Source organism: Alosa sapidissima, chromosome 8 (genome assembly GCF_018492685.1).
Source record: "Alosa sapidissima isolate fAloSap1 chromosome 8, fAloSap1.pri, whole genome shotgun sequence".
NCBI classification, from domain to species: domain Eukaryota; kingdom Metazoa; phylum Chordata; class Actinopteri; order Clupeiformes; family Clupeidae; genus Alosa; species Alosa sapidissima.
The window spans coordinates 29477077-29502574 of record NC_055964.1 but is presented as its reverse complement, the minus strand read 5'-3'; the positions used below and the strand labels follow the sequence as shown (position 1 = coordinate 29502574).

General features: G+C 46.2%; 3 protein-coding genes across 5 annotated transcripts in view; all 3 read right to left on the bottom strand.

Moving 5' to 3' along the window:
* specc1la (sperm antigen with calponin homology and coiled-coil domains 1-like a) overlaps positions 1 to 13210 on the bottom strand; it is a 36273-nt gene extending 23063 nt beyond the window's left edge. For both annotated transcript variants that reach the window (XM_042100167.1, XM_042100168.1), the window contains exons 1-5: positions 13004 to 13210; positions 5533 to 5698; positions 3473 to 3617; positions 2268 to 3064; positions 1582 to 1863 (exon numbers count right to left, since the gene is read on the bottom strand). In XM_042100167.1, coding sequence (XP_041956101.1) covers positions 1582 to 1863; positions 2268 to 3064; positions 3473 to 3617; positions 5533 to 5661 — 1353 coding nt within the window. In that variant the 5' untranslated portion in view covers positions 5662 to 5698; positions 13004 to 13210. The remainder of the gene's footprint in view (positions 1 to 1581; positions 1864 to 2267; positions 3065 to 3472; positions 3618 to 5532; positions 5699 to 13003) is intronic.
* Positions 1 to 25498, bottom strand: part of LOC121714945 (tripartite motif-containing protein 16-like) — a 1397702-nt gene that overhangs the window by 1108767 nt on the left and 263437 nt on the right. The window lies entirely within an intron of this gene.
* si:dkey-91m11.5 (PH_BCR_vertebrate and RhoGAP_Bcr domain-containing protein) overlaps positions 14010 to 25498 on the bottom strand; it is a 47579-nt gene continuing 36090 nt past the window's right edge. The window contains exons 17-23 of the mRNA XM_042100160.1: positions 19429 to 19488; positions 18794 to 18903; positions 18151 to 18290; positions 17459 to 17593; positions 16886 to 16991; positions 16578 to 16731; positions 14010 to 16456 (exon numbers count right to left, since the gene is read on the bottom strand). Of these exons, the coding sequence (XP_041956094.1) occupies positions 16367 to 16456; positions 16578 to 16731; positions 16886 to 16991; positions 17459 to 17593; positions 18151 to 18290; positions 18794 to 18903; positions 19429 to 19488 (795 nt within the window). The 3' untranslated portion in view covers positions 14010 to 16366. The remainder of the gene's footprint in view (positions 16457 to 16577; positions 16732 to 16885; positions 16992 to 17458; positions 17594 to 18150; positions 18291 to 18793; positions 18904 to 19428; positions 19489 to 25498) is intronic.

The window sequence follows — 25498 nt, the reverse complement described above, 5'->3', positions numbered from 1 at the left end:
CACAGCAGCCTTTAGGGGATGCAGGAGTGCGCGCACACACACACACACACACACACACACACACACACACACACACACCTAGACCAGGAGATAGATAGATAGATAGATAGATAGATAGATACTTTATTGATCCCCAGGGGAAATTCAAGAAAGACACACAGCAGCCTTTAGGGGACGCAGGAGTGCGCACACACACACACACACACACACACACACACACACACACCTAGACCAGGAGATAGATAGATAGATAGATAGATACTTTATTGATCCCCAGGGGAAATTCAAGAAAGACACACAGCAGCCTTTAGGGGACGCAGGAGTGCGCACACACACACACACACACACACACACACACACACACACACACCTATACCAGGAGACACACAGCAGCCTTTAGGGGATGCAGGAGTGCGCACACACACACACACACACACACCTAGACCAGGAGACACACAGCAGCCTTTAGGGGACGCAGGAGTGCACACACACACACACACCTAGACCAGGAGACACACAGCAGCCTTTAGGGGACGCAGGAGTGCACACACACACACCTAGACCAGGAGACACACAGCAGCCTTTAGGGGACGTAGGAGTGCACACACACACCTAGACCATGAGACACACAGCAGCCTTTAGGGGACGCAGGAGTGCACACACACACACACACACACACACACACGCACACACACACACACACACACACACCTAGACCAGGAGACACACAGCAGCCTTTAGGGGACGCAGGAGTGCACACACACACACACACACACGCACACACACCTAGACCAGGAGACACACAGCAGCCTTTAGGGGACGTAGGAGTGCACACACACACCTAGACCAGCAGACACACAGCAGCCTTTAGGGGACGCAGGAGTGCACACACACACACACACACACACACACCTAGACCAGGAGACACACAGCAGCCTTTAGGGGACGCAGGAGTGCACACACACACACACACCTAGACCAGGAGACACACAGCAGCCTTTAGGGGACGTAGGAGTGCACACACACACACACCATAACATACATACCTAACACACAGATAAACTAGTATTCAATAAGAACTTGGCATTGGTCAATACCCAAAGCTCAGGTATTGGTATGGGACTGAACATGTCAGATGGGTGTACCCCATGTACCCCCAGAGGGTGTACCTCTGTAGTTCTCCTGTGTTATTGTCCTGTATTTAACTATTCTGTAGTTCTTCTGTGTTATTGTCCTGTATTTAACTATTCTGTAGTTCTCCTGTGTTATTGTCCTGTATTTAACTATTCTGTAGTTCTCTTGTGTTATTGTCCTGTATTTAACTATTCTGTAGTTCTTCTGTGTTATTGTCCTGTATTTAACTACAGTGTATTCTGTAGTTCTCCTGTGTTATAGCCCTGTATTAACTATTCTATAGTTCTTCTGTGCCCTGTATTTTGTGGGGTAAAGCTGTGTTGACTGTGCAGTTCAGCTCCACACTGGACGGGACTTGAACCTGTGAACTTGCAGCGTGGTAGCAAAAAGGCTAACCCCATGGGAACTTCCTGCACAATGACCTTCCTGCACTCTGCGGTGGCCCACCTTCTCCTCGCCGAGGCGCTCGTTCTCTCCGTTGAGCTCCTGCGTGATCTGCTGCAGGTCGGCGAGCTCCTGCAGGGTGGCCTGTAGCTCCTCGGAGGTGCTGTGCTGGTTCTCTTCCATCTGGTGGATGCGCTCCGTCAGGCAGGCCACGGACACCTCGCTGCCGCCACTACTGCCCTTCCGCGAGCGTTCCGGCCCCGAGGCACCCTCCGACTCAGAGGACGACGACGAGCCTGATGGCGCATCCAGGGCATCATCACTGGACGTGACCCCCTGATACACCTACCACACACACACACACTTTTAGTGCAATTTCCCAAAGCTGTTGATAAAAGTTGATATTTTCCTATTAGGATACTGATTTGGGGGGGTATGGGATTGGTCTGAATGTTGTTTGGGGTAGTGGTGATGGTATGGAACGCTGTTGTGTTATATAGAATGGTTTCTATAGAATGGCTTTGGTGGTATTATATGGGATGGTTTTGAGATAGAATGTTGTGTGGAGATGATGTTCATAGACTGTATAAAAAGGATGTGTTATATAGGATGGTTCTGGTATAGAATGCTGTGTAGGGTGGTTTTGAGATAGAATGCTGTGTAGGATGGTTCTGGTATAGAATGCTGTGTAGGGTGGTTTTGAGATAGAATGCTGTGTAGGGTGGTATTATATGGGATGGTTCTGAGACCTCGCTGGACTCGCTGTCCAGGTTGTCCACGGAGCCGCTTCGCTGTTGGCCTGTTAGCAGGTCCTCCATGGAGCCCGGGGCGGAGCCTTCCGCAGAAGAGGCCAATCCGGCACCGCCACTGCCCGAGGAGGCGGGGTCAGGGCTGAGGGAGGGGTAGTGGAACAGCTTGTCGGCGCCGTCCAGCGTGAAGCCGAGAGCGTCGACCGAGGGGACCCTGCTGCCCGTGCTGCCCCCTCCGCCGTCCAGGCGTTGCTCCAAGGAGAACCCCAGGGCGTTGAGTCGGTCCTTCAGCATGCGGTTCTCGCTCTTCAGCAGGTTGAGTTCGCTCCGGATGGCTCGGTTCTGCTCTTGCAAGAGGAGCAGCGTGGACTCCACGTCGGCGGCGCTGATGGCGGCCTGCGCCTCCCTCTGCTGCTGCGGCGTCGGCGTAGTCTCCTCCTCCTGCTCCTCCTCCTCTTCCTCCTCCTCCTCCTCGGGGAGGCCCAGCTGCAGACGCAGCTCCTTCAGCTCACTCCGCAGCTGCAGGATCTCCACGTCCTTCCCCCGGGCCACGCCCAGGAGGTCCTTCACACGCGTCTCCAGCGCCGATCGCTCGCTCAGCTGACCGTCCGACTTGGACTTGCTCATGCGGCCCTCTGCGTCCGTCGCTAGGGTCTGGGCCCGCGAGCGCTTGGGCTGGGCCCCATCCGGCCCACCCGAGCCCGTCTTCTTCCCTGCAGCGGCGCGTGAGGTCCGCAGCCGCTCCCGGGTCGAGCCGGGCTCCTTGGAGGCGGAGGAGGAGGCCCGTCGGGAAGAACCTGAGGAGGAGAGAACCACCAAGACTGAGTTAACACACTCCTGCACACACACTCCTGCAAACACACACACTCCTGCAAACACACACTCCTGCAAACACAACCTGATGGAGTTAACACACTCCTGCACACACACACTCCTGCAAACACAACCTGATGGAGTTAACACACTCCTGCACACACACACTCCTGCACACACTCCTGCAAACACACACTCCTGCAAACACACACTCCTGCAAACACACACTCCTGCAAACACAACCTGATGGAGTTAACACACTCCTGCTAACACAACCTGATGGAGTTAACACACTCCTGCTAACACAACCTGATGGAACAACTCTGCAACATTCACACAGAATGAAATGTACCTGGTGTGAAAATGTATCTAGTGTGTGTGTGTGTGTGTACCGGGTTGGGCTTTGGCCTTGTTCTCGGCGTTGCTCCCTGATGCGGCCGGGAGAGCACCGCTGCTCTTCTTCACCTTGGCAACGGTGCCGTTAGCTGCTGGAGCACCCCCTGCCATGGGTGCCGACAGATCATCAGGACTCTTCGCCTGGACAACAACACACAACACACAACGTAAGCATACCCCAACAACAACTGGAAAAGCTACCGTACATCCCTCACACACTTTGCATACAGTACACTAGACTGTGTTGGCAAAATTATTTTTGGGGGTTTATAGATTTTTGGCAGCGTCACAAACCCTTCCCCAGTTCTTTCTATAGGGAAAGAGTAGCTACTTCCCACGTGTCCATGCTGTGACTGATGAAGCCTTGTTCACTGTGAGGGTTTGATGCTTGATGATTATGCAGAGTTAGCAGACAGTGGTTGAGAGGTTGATATTATAACCAGGTAGTTAAGGTCAGCTTTTTGCAACAGTCGCTATAAATGCCTAGGTGCTTTAGTGCTTTACCCTGCATCTTCTCACCTGCACCTGCCTAACACAATGTGTTCACATTTTACACCTGTTCCCTTTGCTCGCTCGCTCACTCATTATTGAGTTCATAAGTGATCATTCTGACCATAGCTTGGGAGTGGTTGTCCAGCCGTGTGTGTGTGTGTGTGTGTGTGTGTGTGTACGTGTGTGTGTGTTTGTGCGTGCGTGAGTGTGTGAGTGAGTGAGCAGTGTTTCCCCTACAATGTATTCATCAGCGGCGCAGCGCCGCTCCTGGAATTCAAGCGCCACTGCAAAAAAAGTTGGCTAATTAAAAAAAAAAAAAAAAACATGCAAGTGAACTTCAGGAACAGCTGCCGTTCGTTCAGGTTTGATGTCAACAAATAATAGTAGGCTAACGTTGAAGGCGCAGTCAGGTATTCCACAGGAGATCATGCTTTTTTGTGTTTATGTTTAAGGTTAAATTAAACACGCCAGCGAGATAGCTCGCCCCTACCTTCAGTAGCCTATTTCCTGATAATTTCCACGCAGTGTTTCGTTTTTGTTTGTGATACAGGCAATGCTTTCAAGCCCTGTGTTGCTAACATACCTAGGCTGTGAAACTAAGGTCTAGCTAGCCTATTGGTGGGTTTAATTGAATTTGAGTAATAGGATACGCAACCATTTACATCTGGAGATAGTTTGTAATTCCTGTAGAGCTCACCAAAATTATAGAAATGATACAAGACACTTATCTCCTATAATCCAAGATTGATTTTCATCAAGTTTTTGAGCATTTATTTTACCAAATGACATGGAAAACATAATTCATTTCATCCACATATTCTTATGCACCATGCACAACAACGCTACTAAGTTAGCTTAAAACCGTGAGAATCAAGCAAGCCTCACTGGCCGTCACGGCATTAAAGTGACAGGCACTCAATTCGACTTGCACAGCACCAATACAGTGTAATGACATGAAAGAGAAGTCTTATAGTTTATACAGTGCTGTGCAAAAGTTAAGACACCCATGCTGAAATTGACTAATGGGAGGAATAAAAAACATCTTTTGCCTTTTGTCTTAATGCCTTAATTAAAAAAAAAAAAATAGGACATCAATTATTTTTTAATGCATCATGTATCGTTAATAAATAAATGTTATTATATAAATAAAGGTCTTAACTGATGCACAGCGCTGTATATTCTAAGTAGTAATAGTTTGTACAGTGGCCTACAGTGTACAGTTGTACAGTGGCTAATTACTAATAATGTAAAGGAAAAAGGTGAAAGAAAAACATGAATAATCCTGTTCAAGTACTGCAATAATCATGCTTTGTAAATGCTTGTGTTGATGGTTGTCATAATTTGTAACTCAATCTGTCCATTTCTTTCACAAAATCCACCAGAAGTCACCATTTAAGGAGTCATTTTTCAAAATTTTCTTTTTTTTGTGGGGGGGTGGTGGCTTCCTACGATCAACAGCACCGCTGCTGGAAAATTTTCTAGGGGAAACACTGGTGAGTGTGTGAGTGTGTGTGTGTGAGTGAGTGAGTGTGTGTGTGTGAGTGAGTGAGGGAGGACTGAGCACCTTGTCCAGAGTAGCCGTGGCAGCAGGAGCAGCAGCAGCAGCAGTGGAGCTGGAAGACTTAGCAGGGCCTTTGGCGGCAGGGCTGGTGGCGGGAGCCTTAGAGACGGCCGGCCGCCCCGCTCTCTTCATGCTGGACACACCACAGCCCACACATCTACTGCTGCCTCTGCAGGGGGCAAACAAATCATTATTAACACACACACACCACAGCCCACACATCTACTGCTGCCTCTGCAGGAGGCGAACAAATCATTATTATCACACACACACACCACAGCCCACACATCTACTGCTGCCTCTGCAGGAGGCGAACAAATCATTATTAACACACACACACACACACACCACAGCCCACACATCTACTGCTGCCTCTGCAGGGGGCGAACAAATCATTATTATCACACACACACCACAGTCCACACATCTACTGCTGGCTCTGCAGGGGGCAAACAAATCATTTTTAACACACAACACACACCATACTGTCTGAAAACAACACTTCACTGAAAGTAGGGGGAAAAAACAGCACTAGGATCCAAACACTCATCCTTCATCTTTTATTGTGTGTGTGAGGGGTATGTAGGTGTGTGTGTGTGGAGTGCATAATGTGCGTGTGAGTGCATAAGGTGTATGTGTGTGTGAGGAGTGCATAAGGTGGGTGTGTGTGTGTGTGTGTGTGTGAGAGGTGTACGAGATGCACAGTGGCCCTTTTGTGACCCGCCTCCCCCTCTTTCTTTTCTACGCTTCTCCTCTCTTGTCTTCCACTCCCCACTCGCTCACTTGTTGGGGAGAGTTGTTCAGATTTTCCAGACCTGAGGTTTTCTCTGATTTTTTTTACGATCCTTTATCGTCCTCGTGGGTCTCATCTGAAGTGAATCTGATTCGTTCCTTCAGCAGAGAGCAGTTTCGGAGAACTAATGTTTCACAGCTGCAGCCCTGGAACCCCGCACTGCTGAGCGCCTGCTTACGCACCCAAACCCCACTGGAGTGCCGAGTGGACACATTCCCTGGCAGAACGAGCGAATGGGGGGCAGAGATAACACTCTGGAAACTAAACCCAGAGGGAGAGGGCAGAGATAACTCACTTTAACCCAGAGAGAGAGGGCAGAGATAACTAACTCTGGAAACTGAACCCAGAGGGAGAGGGCAGAGATAACACTCTGGAAACTAAACCCAGAGAGAGAGGGCAGAGATAACACTCTGGAAACTAAACCCAGAGAGAGAGGGCAGAGATAACTCACTCTGGAAACTAAACCCAGAGAGAGAGGGCAGAGATAACTCACTCTGGAAACTAAACCCAGAGAGAGAGGGCAGAGATAACTCACTCTGGAAACTAAACCCAGAGAGAGAGGGCAGAGATAACTCACTTTAACCCAGAGAGAGGGCACAGATAACTCACTCTGGAAACTAAACCCAGACAGCTGGAAACTAAACCCAGAGGGAGAGGGCAGAGATAACTAACTCTGGAAACTGAACCCAGAGGGAGAGGGCACAGATAACTCACTCTGGAAACTAAACCCAGAGAGGTGGAAACTAAACCCAGAGGGAGAGGGCAGAGATAACTCACTCTGGAAACTGAACCCAGAGAGAGGGCAGAGATAACTCACTTTAACCCAGAGAGAGGGCACAGATAACTCACTCTGGAAACTAAACCCAGAGTGGTGGAAACTAAACCCAGAGGGAGAGGGCAGAGATAACTCACTCTGGAAACTGAACCCAGAGAGAGGGCAGAGATAACTCACTTTAACCCAGAGAGAGGGCACAGATAACTCACTCTGGAAACTAAACCCAGAGAGGTGGAAACTAAACCCAGAGGGAGAGGGCAGAGATAACTCACTCTGGAAACTGAACTTAGAGAGAGGGCAGAGATAACTCACTTTAACCCAGAGAGAGGGCAGAGATAACTCACTCTGGAAACTAAACCCAGTGAGGGGGCAGAGATAACTCACTCTGGAAACTAAACCCAGAGAGCTGGAAACTAAACCCAGAGATGGGGCACAGATAACTCAACCTGGAAACTAAACCCAGAGAAAGAGGGCAGAGATGACTCCCTCTGGAAACTAAACCCAGAGATAGGTGCACAGATAACTCACTCTGGAAACTGAACTCAGAGAGAGAGGGCAGAGATAACTCACTTTAACCCAGAGAGAGGGCACAGATAACTCACTCTGGAAACTAAACCCAGAGAGGGGGCAGAGATAACTCCCTCTGGAAACTAAACCTAGAGAGAGGGCAGAGATAACTCCCTCTGGAAACTAAACCCAGAGAGAGAAGGCAGAGATAACACTCTGGAAACTAAACCCAGAGAGAGAGGGCAGAGATAACTCACCTTGGAAACTGAACTCAGAGAGCTGGAAACTAAACCCAGAGATGGGGCACAGATAACTCACTCTGGAAACTAAACCCAGAGAGAGAGGGCAGAGATAACTCCCTCTGGAAACTAAACCCGGAGAGAGGGGGGCACAGATAACTCACTCTGGAAACGTCCCCTGTGCATCTTTACAAAGCGTCCCTTGTACATCTGGATGGGTGCATATCATCCCTCTATTTGTCAATCCTCCCTTCCTTCCTATCCTTCCGTCCTAACCCCTCTTTCTAATTAAATTTGTGAAGGAAACGCGGAAGGAATGTAAGGAGGTTGGAGGAATCAAGGAGAGACAGATATGAGATGTTCTGCTCACTCACACATCGCTTTTAAGAGACGTCAGTTACTGATGATGCGGCGAAGTAGCACCTCATAGGCTAGAATAAACAGACCATTGTTACACACAAATTGCAGAGAATATTTAAAAATACCAAAGCCTTAAAATATCATATGACCAGGATGGATTCCCACTTGTTCACCCTGATGATGAGGTAATGTTTGACAGCTCTTGAGATATGAATGAAATCTTATTTAAATATGACGCGTGAACAAAACAGGCATCAACATTTTTTCAAGTTTGCATGGCAGTTCACGAAAATTTCAACATATAATTGAATAATTCAGCATATTTTTTATGTCCCTGTGCATCTCTATAAAGTGTTCCCTGTGCAGCTCTATAAAGCGTTCCCTGTGCAGCTCTATAAAGCGTCCCCTGTGCATCTCTATAAAGTGTTCCCTGTAAAGTGTTTATAGAGATGCACAGGGAACACTTTATAGAGATGCACAGGGGATGCTTTATAGAGATGCACAGGGGACGCTTTATAGAGATGCACAGGGGACGCTTTATAGAGATGCACTACTCCACTTGTACACTTTGCAACTTGGTTGTTGTTGTCCTGTTGTCCTGAAAACACAACAAACTTCTGCTGCTCTTACATAACTTGCACCACTATGCCACTTGCTTACTTAGGTCAAACAGAACTACCTCAGCCATTTATTGGCCTGACTTTGCACTAGTATATTGACTGTCTATGCACAATTTCAACCCAATTTTGCTGCTCTTATTTATTTATTGTATGTGCCTTCTTATTTACTTTTTATTGTTTACTTGAATGTTATGTTTGTCTGTGGACTTAATTGGTAAAATTATGTCTTGTCTCCACCGTGGGATAGTGAGATTTCGATCTCTTTATATGTCTTGGCATGTGAAGAAATTGACAATAAAGCAGACTTTGGCTTTTGACTAAAGCATCCCCTGTGCATCTCTATAAAGTGTTCCCTGTGCATCTCTATAAAGCATCCCCTGTGCATCTCTATAAAGTGTTCCCTGTGCATCTCTATAAAGCATTCCATGCACCTCCTCTCTGGTTTACACAAAACAAAGGCACAGGTGTGCCTCCAGTGGGCTGACTGGTGGGGTCTGTGTGTGTGTGTATGTGAGTTGTGGGGGCCATGATGTTTGTTTAGCGGCATGTTCATCAAAGCCTATGTTCCCTGAAGCCTAGGTCAGCACACAAAGCCACAGTCCTGCTTTAGACCATCGGCTTTATGTTTGTGTAACCTCATGGAAACACAGAGAGGCAAGAGGAACAGGAGGGGGAGAGACAGAGAGAGCTAACTGGACAGACGAGGAGGGGAGGAGAAAGTGAGAGACAGAGAGAGAGACAAACAGACAGAGAGAGGGGGAGAGAGAGGGTGCATGAGATGGTGAGGGAGTAGGCATGGGCCAAATGATTCTATTCCGGGAATCAGTTCTTTCAGTTCCCTTCACCTTCATAAATCGTTCGTTTGATTCGTTCTTTCAGTTCCTTCAGTTCCCCAAGTCAAAATATGCTTTAGAACACCGTCTCGGTTGTCTTAAGTCAAATATCCTTTAGAACGCCATATCTGGTTGACATATGGTCTGTAACATCATTTATGTAAATATCAAGCATAATATTAAGCACATACGTGCCTTTTTTCATAAATATACTGAATGGAATGCAGTAAGAATCAAATGGCATCATCCAAGTTCTAGCGCTGGCAGGCAGGCATGTAAGTAAAGCCAGGCCTATCATTTGTTTACCCATGGCAACGCGGTTGCTACCTGCTGTAGTACGCTCATTCACGTTTTAGACTCATCTTTTATTACATGACCATATTTTTGTATGTTAAGAAATAACCAGTTCTCTTGTTTTGGGAATCAGTTCTCGTCGTTCACCTTCGGGATTCGTTCTTTCTGACCGAATCAGTCGCGAACTGCCCATGCTTATGAGGGAGTCACTTCCTGTCAGCTTCCTGTGCGAACTAGCCGTACAGTCTCTGTGTCTTCAAATGGCTGTGTGTTTGAATGGCTGTGTTTGTGCATTTGAATGGCTATGTGTGTCTGTGTACTGGTGTGTGTGTGTGTTTGAATCTACGCGTCTAAGCTTGATTCTAAAAAACATACTCCATCACACACACAAACCTACATTTACCAAATATGGTTACACGGCCTTCACATATAACACAACAGCACCGCCTCGCTCTGAAACCCACTATTACTATTTTCAATGGCACAAGAATGGTTAAAGCATGCTGCTCTGCAAGTTCTCCCACACACCAGGGTCAAAGTTCACCTTGACTACTATTTTGCTCTGAACCCAGTAGGGAGCACAGTGCATACTGCCTTTACAGATGAAGCCCTTTTTACACGAAAGCCCTTTCTCACTGCGCTCAGTATTGCTTTTATCACAACTTTTACACCCATGACTTTGACCAGTGACCTGCACGCCAATTCCGCCCTTCAACAGTTTACCAGTCAAAGGTCAAAGTTCAGGGAACACATAAAAACAGCAGTCCAGCAACGTGTTTACTGAAAGCAAAGAGCTGTAAATGGCCCACATTCTTCACTGCTCATTCAACATCACAGATAATTGGCTTTGCAGTAAAGAAGAAGAAATTCCTTAACATTCTCCGCATGTCCCCAACAGCAGCCTGAGCTCACTCACGGAGCGGAAGCAAGCGTTCCTCCAGGATCGCACTGACATAACCCTCCTCTAAGACTATCAGACATGGCAACTCCCATTGAAGCGCTTAGACTTGCCCACCTTGAGTGTAGCAGATTCTACAGCTGCGGTCGGACAGACACCCATCGGGCCCACTGCTCATCAATTCCTCATCCCCACGCCATCCTCTCTGGCCTCCAAAATGGAAACATTAGGCTGGTTTTAGGCATAGAGCTTCCTGGACGCCCGGTTATGCAATGTCCATAAACTACATGAACCGTCTACAGCCTAACTAATGTCCCATTTGGCATATGAACCAGTGGCATGACGTTCTAGAACTCATCACACAAGAGTAGGAGGATTACGCAACCTAATGAAATAAATAAATAAATAAATACTTTCAGAGAATGAGAAATCTCTGAGAGACAATCAAATGTCATGCCTAACTTTTGTGCTCTTGAAGCAGTGTGTTGATTGGCTGAGGTTGTTTATGGCTCGGTCAGAGCTAGGGCTGTGCATAAACACCAGAGGACAGCTTGACAACTGAGGGGAAGTTTTCTGAAGGGTAGGCTAAAAGGTAAAAAGGAACCGAATCGCAGACTGTGCCTTTAACTGTCTTGACCCATTTCTCAGAGGCTCTGAAAAAGTGTCTTGAGTTTTCACTCTTTCAGTTCTGATTCTTTGCTGAAGAGGTGATGCAGTGTTGGATTATTGTGCTCGGAGATACTCATTCATATAATATTGAATTGATATTATTGTGTATTATAACTATTCTCCTTATTATATTTGACCTACATTCTAATCTGTTCCCTGTTCAATTTTAAATATTATGTTGTTTTGTATTTATGTGTTGCTTTGGACAAAGGCGTCTGCTAAATCCATAACCATAATAAACATTTCACTTCAGCGCTTGCATTACCAATTATTCAAACATTTATGGGGCAGCAATTCTCCTAAGCACCCTGTAGTTTCATAGTCCCACAGACTGAAGCCCTCTATTGCTACAGCTATGGAATGTGTTTAGTTTGGAGGGCTTGACTGAGACCATGAGGGGCTGGTCTTGACGAACACAATACTTTTCACAGGGGTTACTTGGTTTCCTGCAGGAAGACTCCAGAAGCAGGCAGACTTATTGCATAAGCCACATTCCTTGGCCAAAACTGCAGCCATTTCAAGAGCATCATCCCACCGTCGGAAAAATTAAATCTTAGGCCAAACCCTCAGCCTCAATACAAGTGTGTGATGCTACGTGGAGGGATCAGAATAAAGTAACATGCTTAATAGTTAGGACGGCTGCGCTGTGTGGCATGAAGTGGTGCATGAACCTAGGATCCACTGTTCCAAAGAATAGGCTATATTCAGACTCCAAACAAGGTTCGGTAGTCAGAATTAACTAGGGGTCTCACTCCAAGAAGGCATTAGTTGTCATAGGTCCAGCATTCATTCTAGGACAATTTAGAATACAGCTGTCAACTGAACGGAACTGAACTGAATAATAAAACATGTATTTTCACGTTGCAACACACATAGAAGTCTACAGTTGTAGCCCAAAAATCCATGGTATTGAATACCATGATATTACGGGATCTGGGACGTCTTTTTAAACGCTGCACAGATATATCCCCATAAGGAAGAGTCCCAGAGTTCCTAGAGTCTGGCTACAGTTACAAGGACCGACGCGTCCGTTTAATGTTAAATGTAAAGTAGGCTAGGTCTCCATTGAATTGACTCTATGAAATAGATAAAGAATTACATGTCTAACGTTACGTTACCATGCCCTGCAATGTATCTGGGTTAGTTAGCTAACGTTAGCTGGCCGACGTAGGTCAGCTTTTGGTGCTAAATTGCATACTTCAACGTTGAGTGAACTACAATTACTAAGGAGCCTGGCATTTGGTGACAAACATTACACTTATTTAAAGAATAATTGTCGTTCGTTCGTCTCTGCACAAGTAAAATGTTACCAAATATGCAGTTTCATCAGAGCCCTGCACAATAAACTGGAATCTCCACGTCTACTGTGTAGCGCAGAGAACGTTAGCAGCCCAGATGAGTTAGCAAACATTGGAGTAGCTGGCTAATGCTAACTGTTAGTTAGCTAATTTAGTAAGACAACAGAGAAGGCAGTGAGTGGCCTTACCTTGGGTTGCACTTTTATCGAAGTGTTCGATATAAACGCATCAGGTGACGTGGGAGTTCCGCACTGATGTGAAATTGAGACACCTTCTCGTACTTAGGTTTTTCTACATCGGCTCGCCAGGGATCAGTTCCCCCTGTTGTCACATTTCCATTGTAGGCGGCCCCCGGCTGATTGAAAGCACAGAGCAGCATATTCTGCCTCTACAGAGTGTGCATGCCACACCAGCAGCTGTCCGGTCTGCGCTCGTAATAAGACGTGTGTTCTTCGGGCGTTCTTATTTTTTGACCTAAAGTCACCTGTTTTACATTAAACCGTAGCAATGCAGAAAGTGAACTAAATGTTAATGTAGCATGCCTCATTCCGCTTGCCTTAACGAAAGGGTAATTGCCCATTCCCCAAATAACTGGAATATTAGGCTACTGCTACTACTAATATTATTACAATTATTATTATTTATTAGGCTATAAATAATGTCTTTAAGCTAGCAGCCAGACCAATGGATAGCCTACCCAGGCTTTGGCTACTTGTATGTGAAACCTTGAAAAGTTACTGTGGTGAAGTGTAATTCAGTAATAACACCCCTAGTGTAATTCCCTGAAAGTGGCCTATAGGCTAGCTCCCAAAAGTGACAATACTTCTTAACAACTCCAAAATGGTCCAATTTCCATGTTGTGACTTGTGTATTTACCACATGTAGAAATAACAATGTAAAATGAGACAGAGCAATTTTCTAAGCAGACACACTCTGAACTACAGTACATTCCCATGTTAGCGAAGCATCGCCACCTCCTGGGTGCAGTGGTTGCATGCAGCAGCACTTTGAACGTCGGGAAACCCACCGGCAAGCATCAATGCAATGCAAGCTTTGTTACTGTGCTCAGGTAACAGGTCAGATATTAATGGTCTGACTTTGCTTTATGTAATACATTAAATTCACATGAGACAACAGAGTTTTCAGGGACCAAGTGGGACAATCTTACGTACTATGAAAGAAAAGTCTTCCCTGTATGGTAAGTAAGTTTATTGCTTTGCATATCCTGGCTTTAAGACAGAACTTCTAAACCTTTAACTTCTATCGAAGATAACTTTACTTTTACTTCAGGCAGTTCACCAGTACAGCAGCGGTGAAGCCCAGTATCACTGTGTGCAGTAGCTTCAATACAGCAGTAAGAAGCCCATCATCACCTTGTGCAGTAGCTCATTACATTTCCTATTCATCTCCAGTGGACTAAAAGTTGAAACTATAGTCAGGTGAGCAGCAATTTTGTGCCTATACTGTCCAGTCTTATTGTGCTGCAGGAGGGTGGATCAGAGGTACAGCAAGCGCCCAGTTTCTACAGGCACACAGGCCAGGGTGACTTAGAAAAGAGATTACAGCAGAGGAGTTCACAAAGCAAGGATGAACAAACAAACAAACAAACAAAAACAAACACCAGTAAACATGTGACGGTCCAAACACCCCACTCAAGCCCTCTGGTGCAAACTGCTCTATGAGAGGGTGGACCTTCAGAAAGGGAGAGTGTGTATCCAGAGGAAATGACAAGCAAATACTCATCATAAACATGCCTGCATGTTAGATCAGATACTAGGTTTAAGAAGATTATATCTACATACAGTAAGTAAAGTCCAATACATCTCTCAAACAAATTAAACTTGAACGGAAATCAAAACATTGGCACAGTATAATCGCAGATTACCACTAAAATCAAAGTTGCCTCTACTCGTAAACTGAAAGTATTGACAACTGAGAAATCTCCAAATAGAAACAGATATGCTACAAAAAGAGGCTAACTATTGCTTGTAATCCTTTCACAGAGAGCTGTGAGTAATCAGGAAAAAAAGAAAGGAATTGTCCCTTTGAAACATTAATTTGTACACTGTAAGTACCTACACTTTAATATAGGACCATACTGACTATAATTCTATACCTTTGTCTATTTTCCAAATCAAACCAGCCTCTTTTCCATCACTGTACTAGTCTTAGTCTATATATATATAACATCACTGTGGTAGTCTTGGTCTCTTACAGCACTGTTAGTCTTGGTCTCTTTTCACCCAGTTTGTTAATCTTGGTCTGTTTCCATCAGTTTGTTAATAATCCTGGTCTGTTTTCACCAGTTTGTTAATCTGGTGTGTTTCTATCAGTTTGTTAATCTTGGCCACAGGAAGCATAATAGATCAGCAGCAGACAGAGGAGTGCATACTACACACAGACAGAGGAGTGCGTACTACACACAGACAGAGGAGTGCGTACTACACACAGACAGTAGTGCGTAATACACACAGACAGTAGTGCATACTACACACAGACAGTAGTGCGTACTACACACAGACAGTAGTGCGTAACACACACAGACAGTACTGCATATTACACACAGACAGTAGTGTGTACCACACAGACAGTAGTGCGTTCTACACACAGACAGTAGTGCGTACTATACACAGACAGTAGTGCATATTACACATAGACAGTAGTGCATATACACACAGACAGTAGTGCGTACTATACACAGACTGTAGTGCGTACTACACACAAACAGTACTACAGTGCAAAAGGCATTAACCTGTGTACTGATGGACAGCAACTGGTAAAAAAGTGTATTGATAAGATCATTGTACGATTTTAGTAAGCTAAATTAACATCATGGAATGTGCAGCACACTAAGGACCTGAGCTAAATATGCTATTGTGTGTGTGCTGGGCCTGACTATTACATTTCTCCCATAATCAGCCAAATGAGACATTATTTTTCTCTCGGGTAACTCAGGTGGCTTGTAGGGTTAACCTACCCTAACCCCATAGGTACATATGCTAGCTTACACATCACTAGCCCTCACTGTGAATGTGCATAACCTGCTGCCAAGGCTTACCTGGCTGTAGGTGTGGAATTGTTTCTAGACCATTGGGCAAATTTACATGATCGGTTACAGCAAAGAATGACTGCAAGTGCTCGGTAGCCAAAAGGAAAGATGTCGATATGCCTACTGTATAATAATGAAGTGCCCTAATCTAGTGCTTTCCCCCCCATCAAAAATTAACGTGTTTGTCTTGCTCTATAAGAGCATTATTATGCACAGACAGACTTTTAGACATAAACAAATCAGTGGAAAAGAATTCTCTGAAGTGCAAATACATGCTGGAATGCATAGCGCCTACAAACTGATTGTGATCATGGTCCAATAGGATGATTTAAGTGATGAACACAGGGCTGGCTGTTTTAGTGTCTGCATAGCGCCCTCTTGTGGCAATACAGTGATGTGCCCCAGCTCCGCACTGGCCCTCCAAGGTAACACAACGCTTCAGGCGTCAGGCGGCCCTGCGGGGTCCGCCGCTTGGTGTCGGGGGTAGGGACTAATCAGTCCTCTAGACTTCTGTAGAGAAGAGGAGACTCTGACGCTTGCTGTCAGGCGTGGGGATTGTCTCTAGTTGAAGGAAATACAGCAACACCTGGACCTGAACAACACGGACACAGATCACAGGTCATGAAGACGAGAAGATAGTGCACAGCTCTGAAACATACAGTAGATGATTATATTAGAGTGGTCACACACACACACACACACACAAACTCTACCTGCGACATGACCTCCAGAGACCAGCTCTCAGTCATCATGATGGGCTGCATGGGCGTCTTGGTGTCTTTCTCTGAGGGACGCATAAGGGTGGGGCCAAACACAGTTGCCAGGTTGTGGAAGGACATCTTGTTTACACACTCATTCTCAGCCACCCTACACACACACACACACACACAGACAGACAGATGAAAGGAGAGAGCACAGGTGAAGATTAGATAGAGAAGAAATCGCAGGCACTATTTAAATCACATTCCACCAGCTGAGCAAAGGAGCCAGACAGGAAGTGACAGCAGCTATGCATTGTCACCTTTTGAGGTGGTCGAGAAGGAAGAGGAAGGTGAGCAGGTTGGGCTCAGGCAGCGACAGCAGCAGGTTCAGCATACAACTCTCCTTGGCCACGCTGTCAGACAGACCTGCAGAGAGAGAGACGGGAACTTTGCATCAGACATCAGACAGACCAGCAGGGGAGACCAGAACTTTACTGACCGATGATGTAATTGTATGTTCTGAAACCATAGTGACAGTGCATGTATCAACACAACAAGACAACCGAAATCAGAGTGATAAGGCACAACTTCAGCCTTGCAATAATCTAGACGAGAAGAGATAAAAGCATGGATAATTGTCTCAAATTATCGAAAAGAAAATATGCTTGATTTTACTTTTAAACTCTGAAATAGTTAAAAGACAATTTCACAATAACATTTATTTGATTATTATATTTTAACTCCGTGTCAAACAAAATTCCACAATTTTTAGCATGTTTGACATAACCAAGTGTTCTATAGATTTGTATTGAGGTTGCGTTGGGGCGACCACACTTCCTTAACACAGGTTGTGTTAGCAGTTGATGAAGGCCGAGGCGTGTCGAGCGACTCACCGATGCCTCCGGTGAAGTTGCGGTACAGCTCGTCGGTGAAGAGGGGCTCCGGGAGCTCGCGGAAGTACAGCTTCAGAGTGCCAGCGATGGCGTTCACATCCATCTCGCTCATCAGCACGGACACATCTTTATTATCTACAGGTCACAAACGACAGCCCGTCAGTGCACACACACAACCACACGCACACACACACACACACACACATATATGCACACACACATGCACTCGCATGCATGCATGCACGCATACACACACACACACACACACACACACACACACACACATTTATTGACACTTACATGTTTGTTTCCTTAACATGAGTCTCTAGGATTAATGACTGTAGAAAAAGACGGTGAGACCTTCTATGATTAAACAATGATCTTTCTACACTTCTGGCATTACTGAATGGTGATTCTACACTTCAGATTAACTAATGGTGTTTTTACACTTCTAAGATTATAGCCAATGTTTCTACACTTCTGAGATTATAACCAATCTTTCTAGACTTCTGAGATTGACCAATGGTGTTTTTACACCTTTATCTCCATTGATGTTCCTGGGCTTCAGAGCTTATCTATTGATGTTACACCTAGCTATGACTCATCAGTTTACCTGTGCACAACAAGTAAGCACATGTTACAGCAAGCTAATATGCATGAATGAACACACACACACTCACACACACACTCACTGGAGTCGAAAGCTGCTTTGAGGGTTTGGATATCCGTGGCAACCCCTGAAACGCGGTAGATGCCGACCTCCTCTAAGCCCCGCCTCTCAATCTCCTCCACACACTGACGCACGATGAGTGGTACTTTGGAGTGCTCCCTCCTGTGACCAACACACACACACACACACCACAGTGAGGTTGTGTCCACCACATATTAGCACAGAATAAAACACAGGAAGAGGTCGACAGACCAAAGATACTGGCTCTGACCATGTAAAGGTGCTGTGTGTGTGTGAGTGTGTGTGTGCAGGGATGTACCTAGTTGGGCTGTGGCCAGTGCCTCACTGAGAGCCATTCTCATTCTCGTTTATTTTTTAGGAACAGCAGGTCCAGGTGCCAGAGCTGAACATGTCTGTGGCTAAGTTTTATAACACAAACTCACAGCTGAACATGTCTGTGGCTAAGTTTTATAACACAAACTCACAGCTGAACATGTCTGTGGCCAATATCTATAACTCACAGCCAGAGATGAAAAGGTCAGAACCATAACCATCCTGCATCATCTCTGACTGATGAGTTGGACTGCAGTAATTGGCTCTGATTCAAATGCAGGATCTGCAGCACTGCAGCGGGTCAGTAACAGAACCGCCTCTCCGACGCTTACTTGGTCACGACTGCAATCTTCACCCCGAAGACACCGGACTGCTTCCTGGATGGCATCCTCTTCAGGCTAAATTCTCTGCTGGTGAACTTCATGGACAATTTGATTTCAATCTGCAATAGCACCAAAAATAAAAGAACATCTTTAGAATCCAAATTTGATGGAGTGTTGTTGTTGTGATGTGGTGGTGGTGTAGTCTAGCTGTAATGTTGTAGTGTAATTGTAGTGCAGTTGTAGTGTTGTTGTAGTATAGTTGTAGTGTTGTTGTAGTGCAGTTGTAGTGTTGTTGTAGTATAGTTGTAGTGTTGTTGTAGTGCAGTTGTAGTGTTGTTGTAGTGCAGTTGTAGTGTTGTTGTAGTGTTGTTGTAGTGTACTTGTAGTGTTGTTGTAATGTACTTGTAGTGCAGTTGTAGTGTAGTTGTAGTGTTGTTGTAGTGTAGTTGTAGTATTGTTGTAGCGTAGTTGTAGTGTTGTTGTAGTGCAGTTGTAGTGTTGTTGTAGTGCAGTTGTAGTGTTGTTGTAGTGTACTTGTATTGCAGTTGTAGTGTTGTTGAAATGTACTTGTATTGCAGTTGTAGTGTTGTTAAAATGTACTTGTAGTGCAGTTGTGGTGTAGTTAACACACTGCTGTTACTGACCCCATTCATACCGATGACAGCCCTCTGCCAGTCTTTGCCCTGAAGGGTCTGCTGATCCAGCTGGGTAAAAAACAGAGCAATCCTCAAATCAAACACACTCTTTCTTACAAACTTACACACACACACACACACGCACACACGCACGCGCACACTTAATATCAAAGAGTACGCATGTTCAGATACACACCCTTGATTGACCCTTGTTTTAGATAAACATAATCTGATTCCAATCAAACAATATAGGCTCTTATGTTTGTCATATACATTCACTTCTTTGTTAGAGAATTTGGAGTTGTGTTCATTATATTCAGTGTGACCATTGATCACAGCGTGGGTTCAAACTTTAAACTGCAATAAAACTAACCCTAACTCTAGCTCCTACATGAGAATATGCCCAAATATCTCAAACTTTAATCTGCAATCACAGTGCTCCTATGTTAGAATAGGCCCACATATATCAAAATGCTTCTTTGACAATGCATTATATGTGTACCAAGTTTCATGCTTTCATGTAAAGAACACAATTGGGTAGCTGTGCCACTGCACAAACACAACTAATCTCTGCACAACTGCCCCCCCACCCTAAGAGGGTTAAAAAAACAGGCAAACCAGGACCAAACACTCTGGTCGCACACAAGTTACACTGATGAGAGTCCAGTCACTCAGGGTGCCATTTTGAACCACAGCGGAGAGCATTGCGGGATGCCGTGCATACGTGTTTACACCTGAATGCCCTGCAGTGTATTTACACACAGTGTGTTTACATACAGTGTATTTACACACAGTGCTGGTGGCCTTTAACATTTTAAAGTCACTAAGCATATCTTACATAAGGTCCATTTGCTGGTGTCACCATGGCAACAGATTTAATTCTAAATCAGCCTCCAGATGCCACATTGCAACAAAGAACAGCAGTGCTGATGACAGATAGATTAGTTTTCTCATCTTCCTCCTCATCACTACAACTACAACAGTCTCCTCTTACAAAATCATCATTATCACCACAAGCACCACCACAATCATCATAATCATCACCACCACCACCATAGTTATCTTCATCATCATTATTATCATCATCACCACCACCACCACCATCATCCCAGTTTGTTGTTATCCAGTTTGACTGATCAGGTCTGTCGCCTCTCTAGGGTCAGGGTCAGGTCAGGGCTACGGTGGTCTCACCTTCTGTCTGACCAGGGCACAGCGCACACGGCCCCAGAGACGAGCTCCTGCTCCCAGGACCCTCTTCCCATCAGAACCCTGAGCCTCCTCACTCTCCAGTGGTGTCTTCTCCTCAGAGCCCTGCGCCTCCTCAATCTCCAGTGGTGTCTTCCCCTCAGAGCCCTGCGCCTCCTCATTCTCCAGTGGTGTCTTCTCAGAGCCCTGTGCCTCCTCACTCTCCAGTGGTGTCTTCCCCTCAGAGCCCTGTGCCTCCTCACTCTCCAGTGGTGTTTTCTTCTCAGAGCCCTGCTCCTCCTCACTCTCCAGTGGTGTCTTCCCCTCAGAGCCCTGCGCCTCCTCATTCTCCAGTGGTGTCTTTTCAGAGCCCTGCGCCTCCTCACTCTCCAGTGGTGTCTTCTCAGAGCCCTGCTCCTCCTCATTCTCCAGTGGTGTCTTCCCTCCAGAGCCCTGTGCCTCCTCACTCTCCAGTGGTGTCTTCTCAGAACCTTTCGCCTCCTCACTCTCCAATGGTGCCTTCCCCTCGAAGCCCTGCGCCTCCTCACTATCCAGTGGTGTCTTCCCTCCAGAGCCCTCTGCCTCCTTGCTCTCCTGTGTCAGCGGGGGAGTTCCTTTGTCTCGGTTTGTCCTTGTACCACCTCCTTCCTCCCCCTCCTCTTGAACCACTCCACTGCTACTTACCAGGGAGCCGCTCTCTTCAGTCCTGTTGCTCTCAGTCCTACTGCCCTCCACCCCAGTCCTCTTGCCCTCCTCCTCCTTAGTTCTACTGCACCCCTCCCCAGTCCTCTTGCCCTTCTCCTCCTCAGTTCTACTGCCCTTTTCTTCAGTTCTACTGCCCTCCTGCTCAGTTTCATTGCCCTCCACCTCAGTTCTACGGTCCTCCCCCTCCTCCTCAGTTCTACTGCCATTTTCCTCAGTCCTTCTGCCCTCCTCCTCAGTTCTACTGCCCCCCTGCTCAGTTCGACTGCCCTTTTCCTCAGTTCTACTGCCGTTTTCCTCAGCCCTCCTGCCCTCTTGCTCAGTTCTAGTGTCTTCCACTTCAGTTCTACTGCCATCCTCCTCAGTTCTACTGCCCTCCTCCTCAGTTCTACTGCCCTCCTCCTCAGTTCTACTGCCCTCCTGCTCCTCTTCACTTCTACTGCCCTCCTCCTCAGTCCTGGAGCCTCCTTGGCTCATGGTGCTGGTTCACACTGTCTGTTCAGAAGCCTGTTGGCCTCTGTGGGTCCACACAAGCACGACGGAGTAACAACAAACAAGCAGCTTCCCGCTGGTGTCCACTGGTGTGAGTAATCCCTTCTCTCAGTCAGGCAGGACGACTGATCCGCTCAGCCCACACTAACAGACAGAGTCGCCCCCCTTCTCCTCTCCATGTCCTCCTCCTCCTCAGCTGCCCTTCAGCAGGAACTGGTTCTCTTCAGCAGGAACTGGTTCTCTTCAGCAGGAACCGGTTCCCCTAAACCGGGCCTTTCAGATGTATCCCTCGGGCAGGACCGACTGTGTGTGTGTGTGTGTGTGTGTGTGTGTGTGTGTGTGTGTGTGTGTGTGTGGCTGGCTGCTTGCTTGCGCACCACTGTGGGCTCCACGTCGCTCTGCAGTCTCTCCAGATGGAACCGAGGGATTAGCTCCAGGATTCCCCTCCCACCCTGATTACGCCACCCAGCAGCAAACACTCTGACCGGCAGTCCTCAGACCAGCAGCAGCCCTCACTCCGGCAGACCAGCAACACTTGGATCGACAGCAACATTCAGACCGGCCGACCAGCAACATTCAGACTAGCAACACTCAGACCAGCTGCAGCTCACTCCGGCAGACCAGCAACACTAGGATCGACGGCAACATTCAGACCAGCAACACTCAGACCGGCAGCACTCAGATCAGAAGCAACACTCAGACCAGAAGCAACACTCAGACCAGAAGCAACACTCAGACCAGAAGCAACACTCAGACTAGCAGACCAGCAACACTCAGACCAGAAGCAACACTCAGACCAGAAGCAACACTCAGACCAGAAGCAACACTCAGACTAGCAGACCAGCAACACTCAGACAGCTCAAGGTTTCTTCTTCTTTCTTGTGCTGCCTTGGGAGGTTCAGGCTTGAGACAACTTCAATTGATTTGGCACAATATAAACTGACTCTTGACTCTTCTTGAGCTGTTTTCTTCTTCAGCTCTCTCTCTCTCTCTCTCTCTCTCTCTCTCTCTCGCTCGCTCACACTCTCTCTCACACACACACACACACACACACACACACTGAATGCATTTATACACACCCCTCACCACATTCCAGCAGTGGCCTGATAAGCTAGCTGCTGTGTCATTAGCTGTGATCACAGGCTGAGCCGATTGAGGCCAGCGGGTGAAAGCCCAGCCATCCCCTCATCTCTGGATGACCATGAGTCACTCACTCAGTGGGCCTGCCAGAGCAGGGGATGAGCGGGTTCACTAATCCATCAATGAGAACAAACACCTCTCTCTGTTGTTGGTTCTACAGAAAGCCTAATCTAAGTTGAAGCCACTGACTACTGAAATCTAAAACTGTAATACTAGCTCACTTCAAAGTTGTGATTACTTAACATAATCAGTGCAACAGCAAACAGACTGTTTTTAAAAAAAACACACACACACACACACACACACACACACACACACACACACACACACACACACACACACACACACACAATGTCAACCCTCTTCTGATTGGCCAGACTGGCTCTATGGGCAGGCATACTTTCCAATGGTGCTAATCCCAATGTGTCACAACAACCAATCAGCAGTGTGCAGACATGACCCTATCTTCACCCCAGGGTGTTTTTTTTCTTTTAACACGAGCACACTCAGGATAATCCTCAGGAGAGTGGTCGTGCCCCACACACACACGTCGCACGTGCGCACTCACACGCGCATGCATGCTCGCACGCACGCAAAATAGATGCACATGCATACAGATATGTATACATACATGCATGCATACAGCAGATTTGTGCTGCTGTCCATAGTAGGACAGTTGGTCCTGGACAGGTGTGATGGTGTGAGATGCTGTACCTGTGCAGGTGTGATGGTGTGAAATGCTGCACCTGGACAGGTGTGATGGTGTGAAATGCTGCACCTGGACAGGTTTGAGTGTGTAAGATTCTGTACCTGGACAGGTATGATGATGTAAGACAGGGATGTCAAAGTCAAATACATTAGAGGGCCAAAAAAACAAATTTGCTACAAGCCGAGGGCCGGACTGGTTCAATGTTTATTAAAACATATTAAAATGACTGCACGTAACCTATTGAACCAAGACGTGTACTGTATTTTATTTAATGATTAAATGAATAATGACTGTGACTGAAGTGCGGGCAAAGTTTGCACAGAAATGTACGATTTTTCCCATCCTCACCGACCTTGTTATAAAACTTGTTTAAATGATCATACGATGCCTCCTTGCTGCTTTGTCGTCTACATCAGCCTTTCTCAAACTTCTTTGACCTGAGGCCCAGTCAAGGCATACTTTGGGGTCATAGGGCCCACCTACATGAACCCACCCCCTCCTCCCACCCCCCATCAAATTATCATAATGATATCACAATTATTATTATTTTTATATTATATTGCTATACATGCACTTCAAAACAGTCAATGTTTAAAGTGCTAAGATTGTTCACAAAAGTTTGTGAAAACATGCACATCAGAGTACTGCTTTACTAATGTAAAATATGGCCTACAATAGTTTCATTGTTTTTGCATTGTTGCATGATGCTTGCATGAGAAATACTTCTCAAAACAACAGCAGTTATATGGGTGCTGTTGTTTTGGGATGTTTCCCTCATGCAAGCATCATACACTGATAGAATATTTATATGCTAATTACATTTCATTTGAATGCCTGAATGTAAGGATTCAGGAAACACAATACCAGCTTTTGTGAATGGTAAATGGCGTTTCAGATCATGCGTAAATCACTGATCTGGAGATCTTTAACTATCTTTAACTAAGACTAATTAATAGCTTTTGGCTGACTTAAATACTTAATGCCAAACAGTATTTTATATAGTCTGTGCTCTGTTTTTTATGCAAGTTGCATAAATCCACGTTGTTCTATTAAATGTCGTTTCATAATTAAATAGCCTTCCAATAGGTTGAAGCTTAGCTTTGCTACCAACGTGCACACGCATGCATTGAATAAACGCCCATACCACGACTTAATTCTATGCCTCTGTGTTTGATGACACCAAACAAGTATTTCCTACTAAATGCAGAAATGTTTGTTTTCTTTTTCTGTCCGCGGCTCCTTGATCAATTGCGCAGCAAATTATCAGACGATGGCCCGGGAATAATTTCACTCTGCAGACCATTGTCCACATTGCGGACCGCGGCCCATAGTTTGACAAATGGTGACCTGCATGCTGCCATATTAAGGCCTTTTTACGGTGTGTTTTAGCCGGGTTTTCGCGTGGAAGGCTCTGTAGAAATCTGACACCCTACTCAACGAAGTTAAACTGAAAGAGCGTGCCGTTCACAGACACCAGAATGAACGACTTCACAGTAACCTTCATCAGGCAGTAGTAGCCTAATACAGTACGTTCAGTTCACGTTCGCTCAAAATATGAACGAGTTCATGAACTTTCGTTCAATGAACGTGTTCAGGCACAACACTGGGGAGGGGGGTAGCTGAAAGTTGACATCTGCCCTGACTGAATACTGATGAATAATGAAGCCGAGGCCCACTTGCGGCGCCGCAGTGAGTTCGTGGGCTACCGTTGCATGGTGGGAAATGGAGTATTGGTGCGTGCAAAACAGCCGGCGGCTGTGGCCTGCGGGCCAGTTCTAATACTAATCAAATATCATCCCGGGGGCCGTAGATAATTCATTCGCGGGCCGCCTTGACTTTGACATGTCTGAT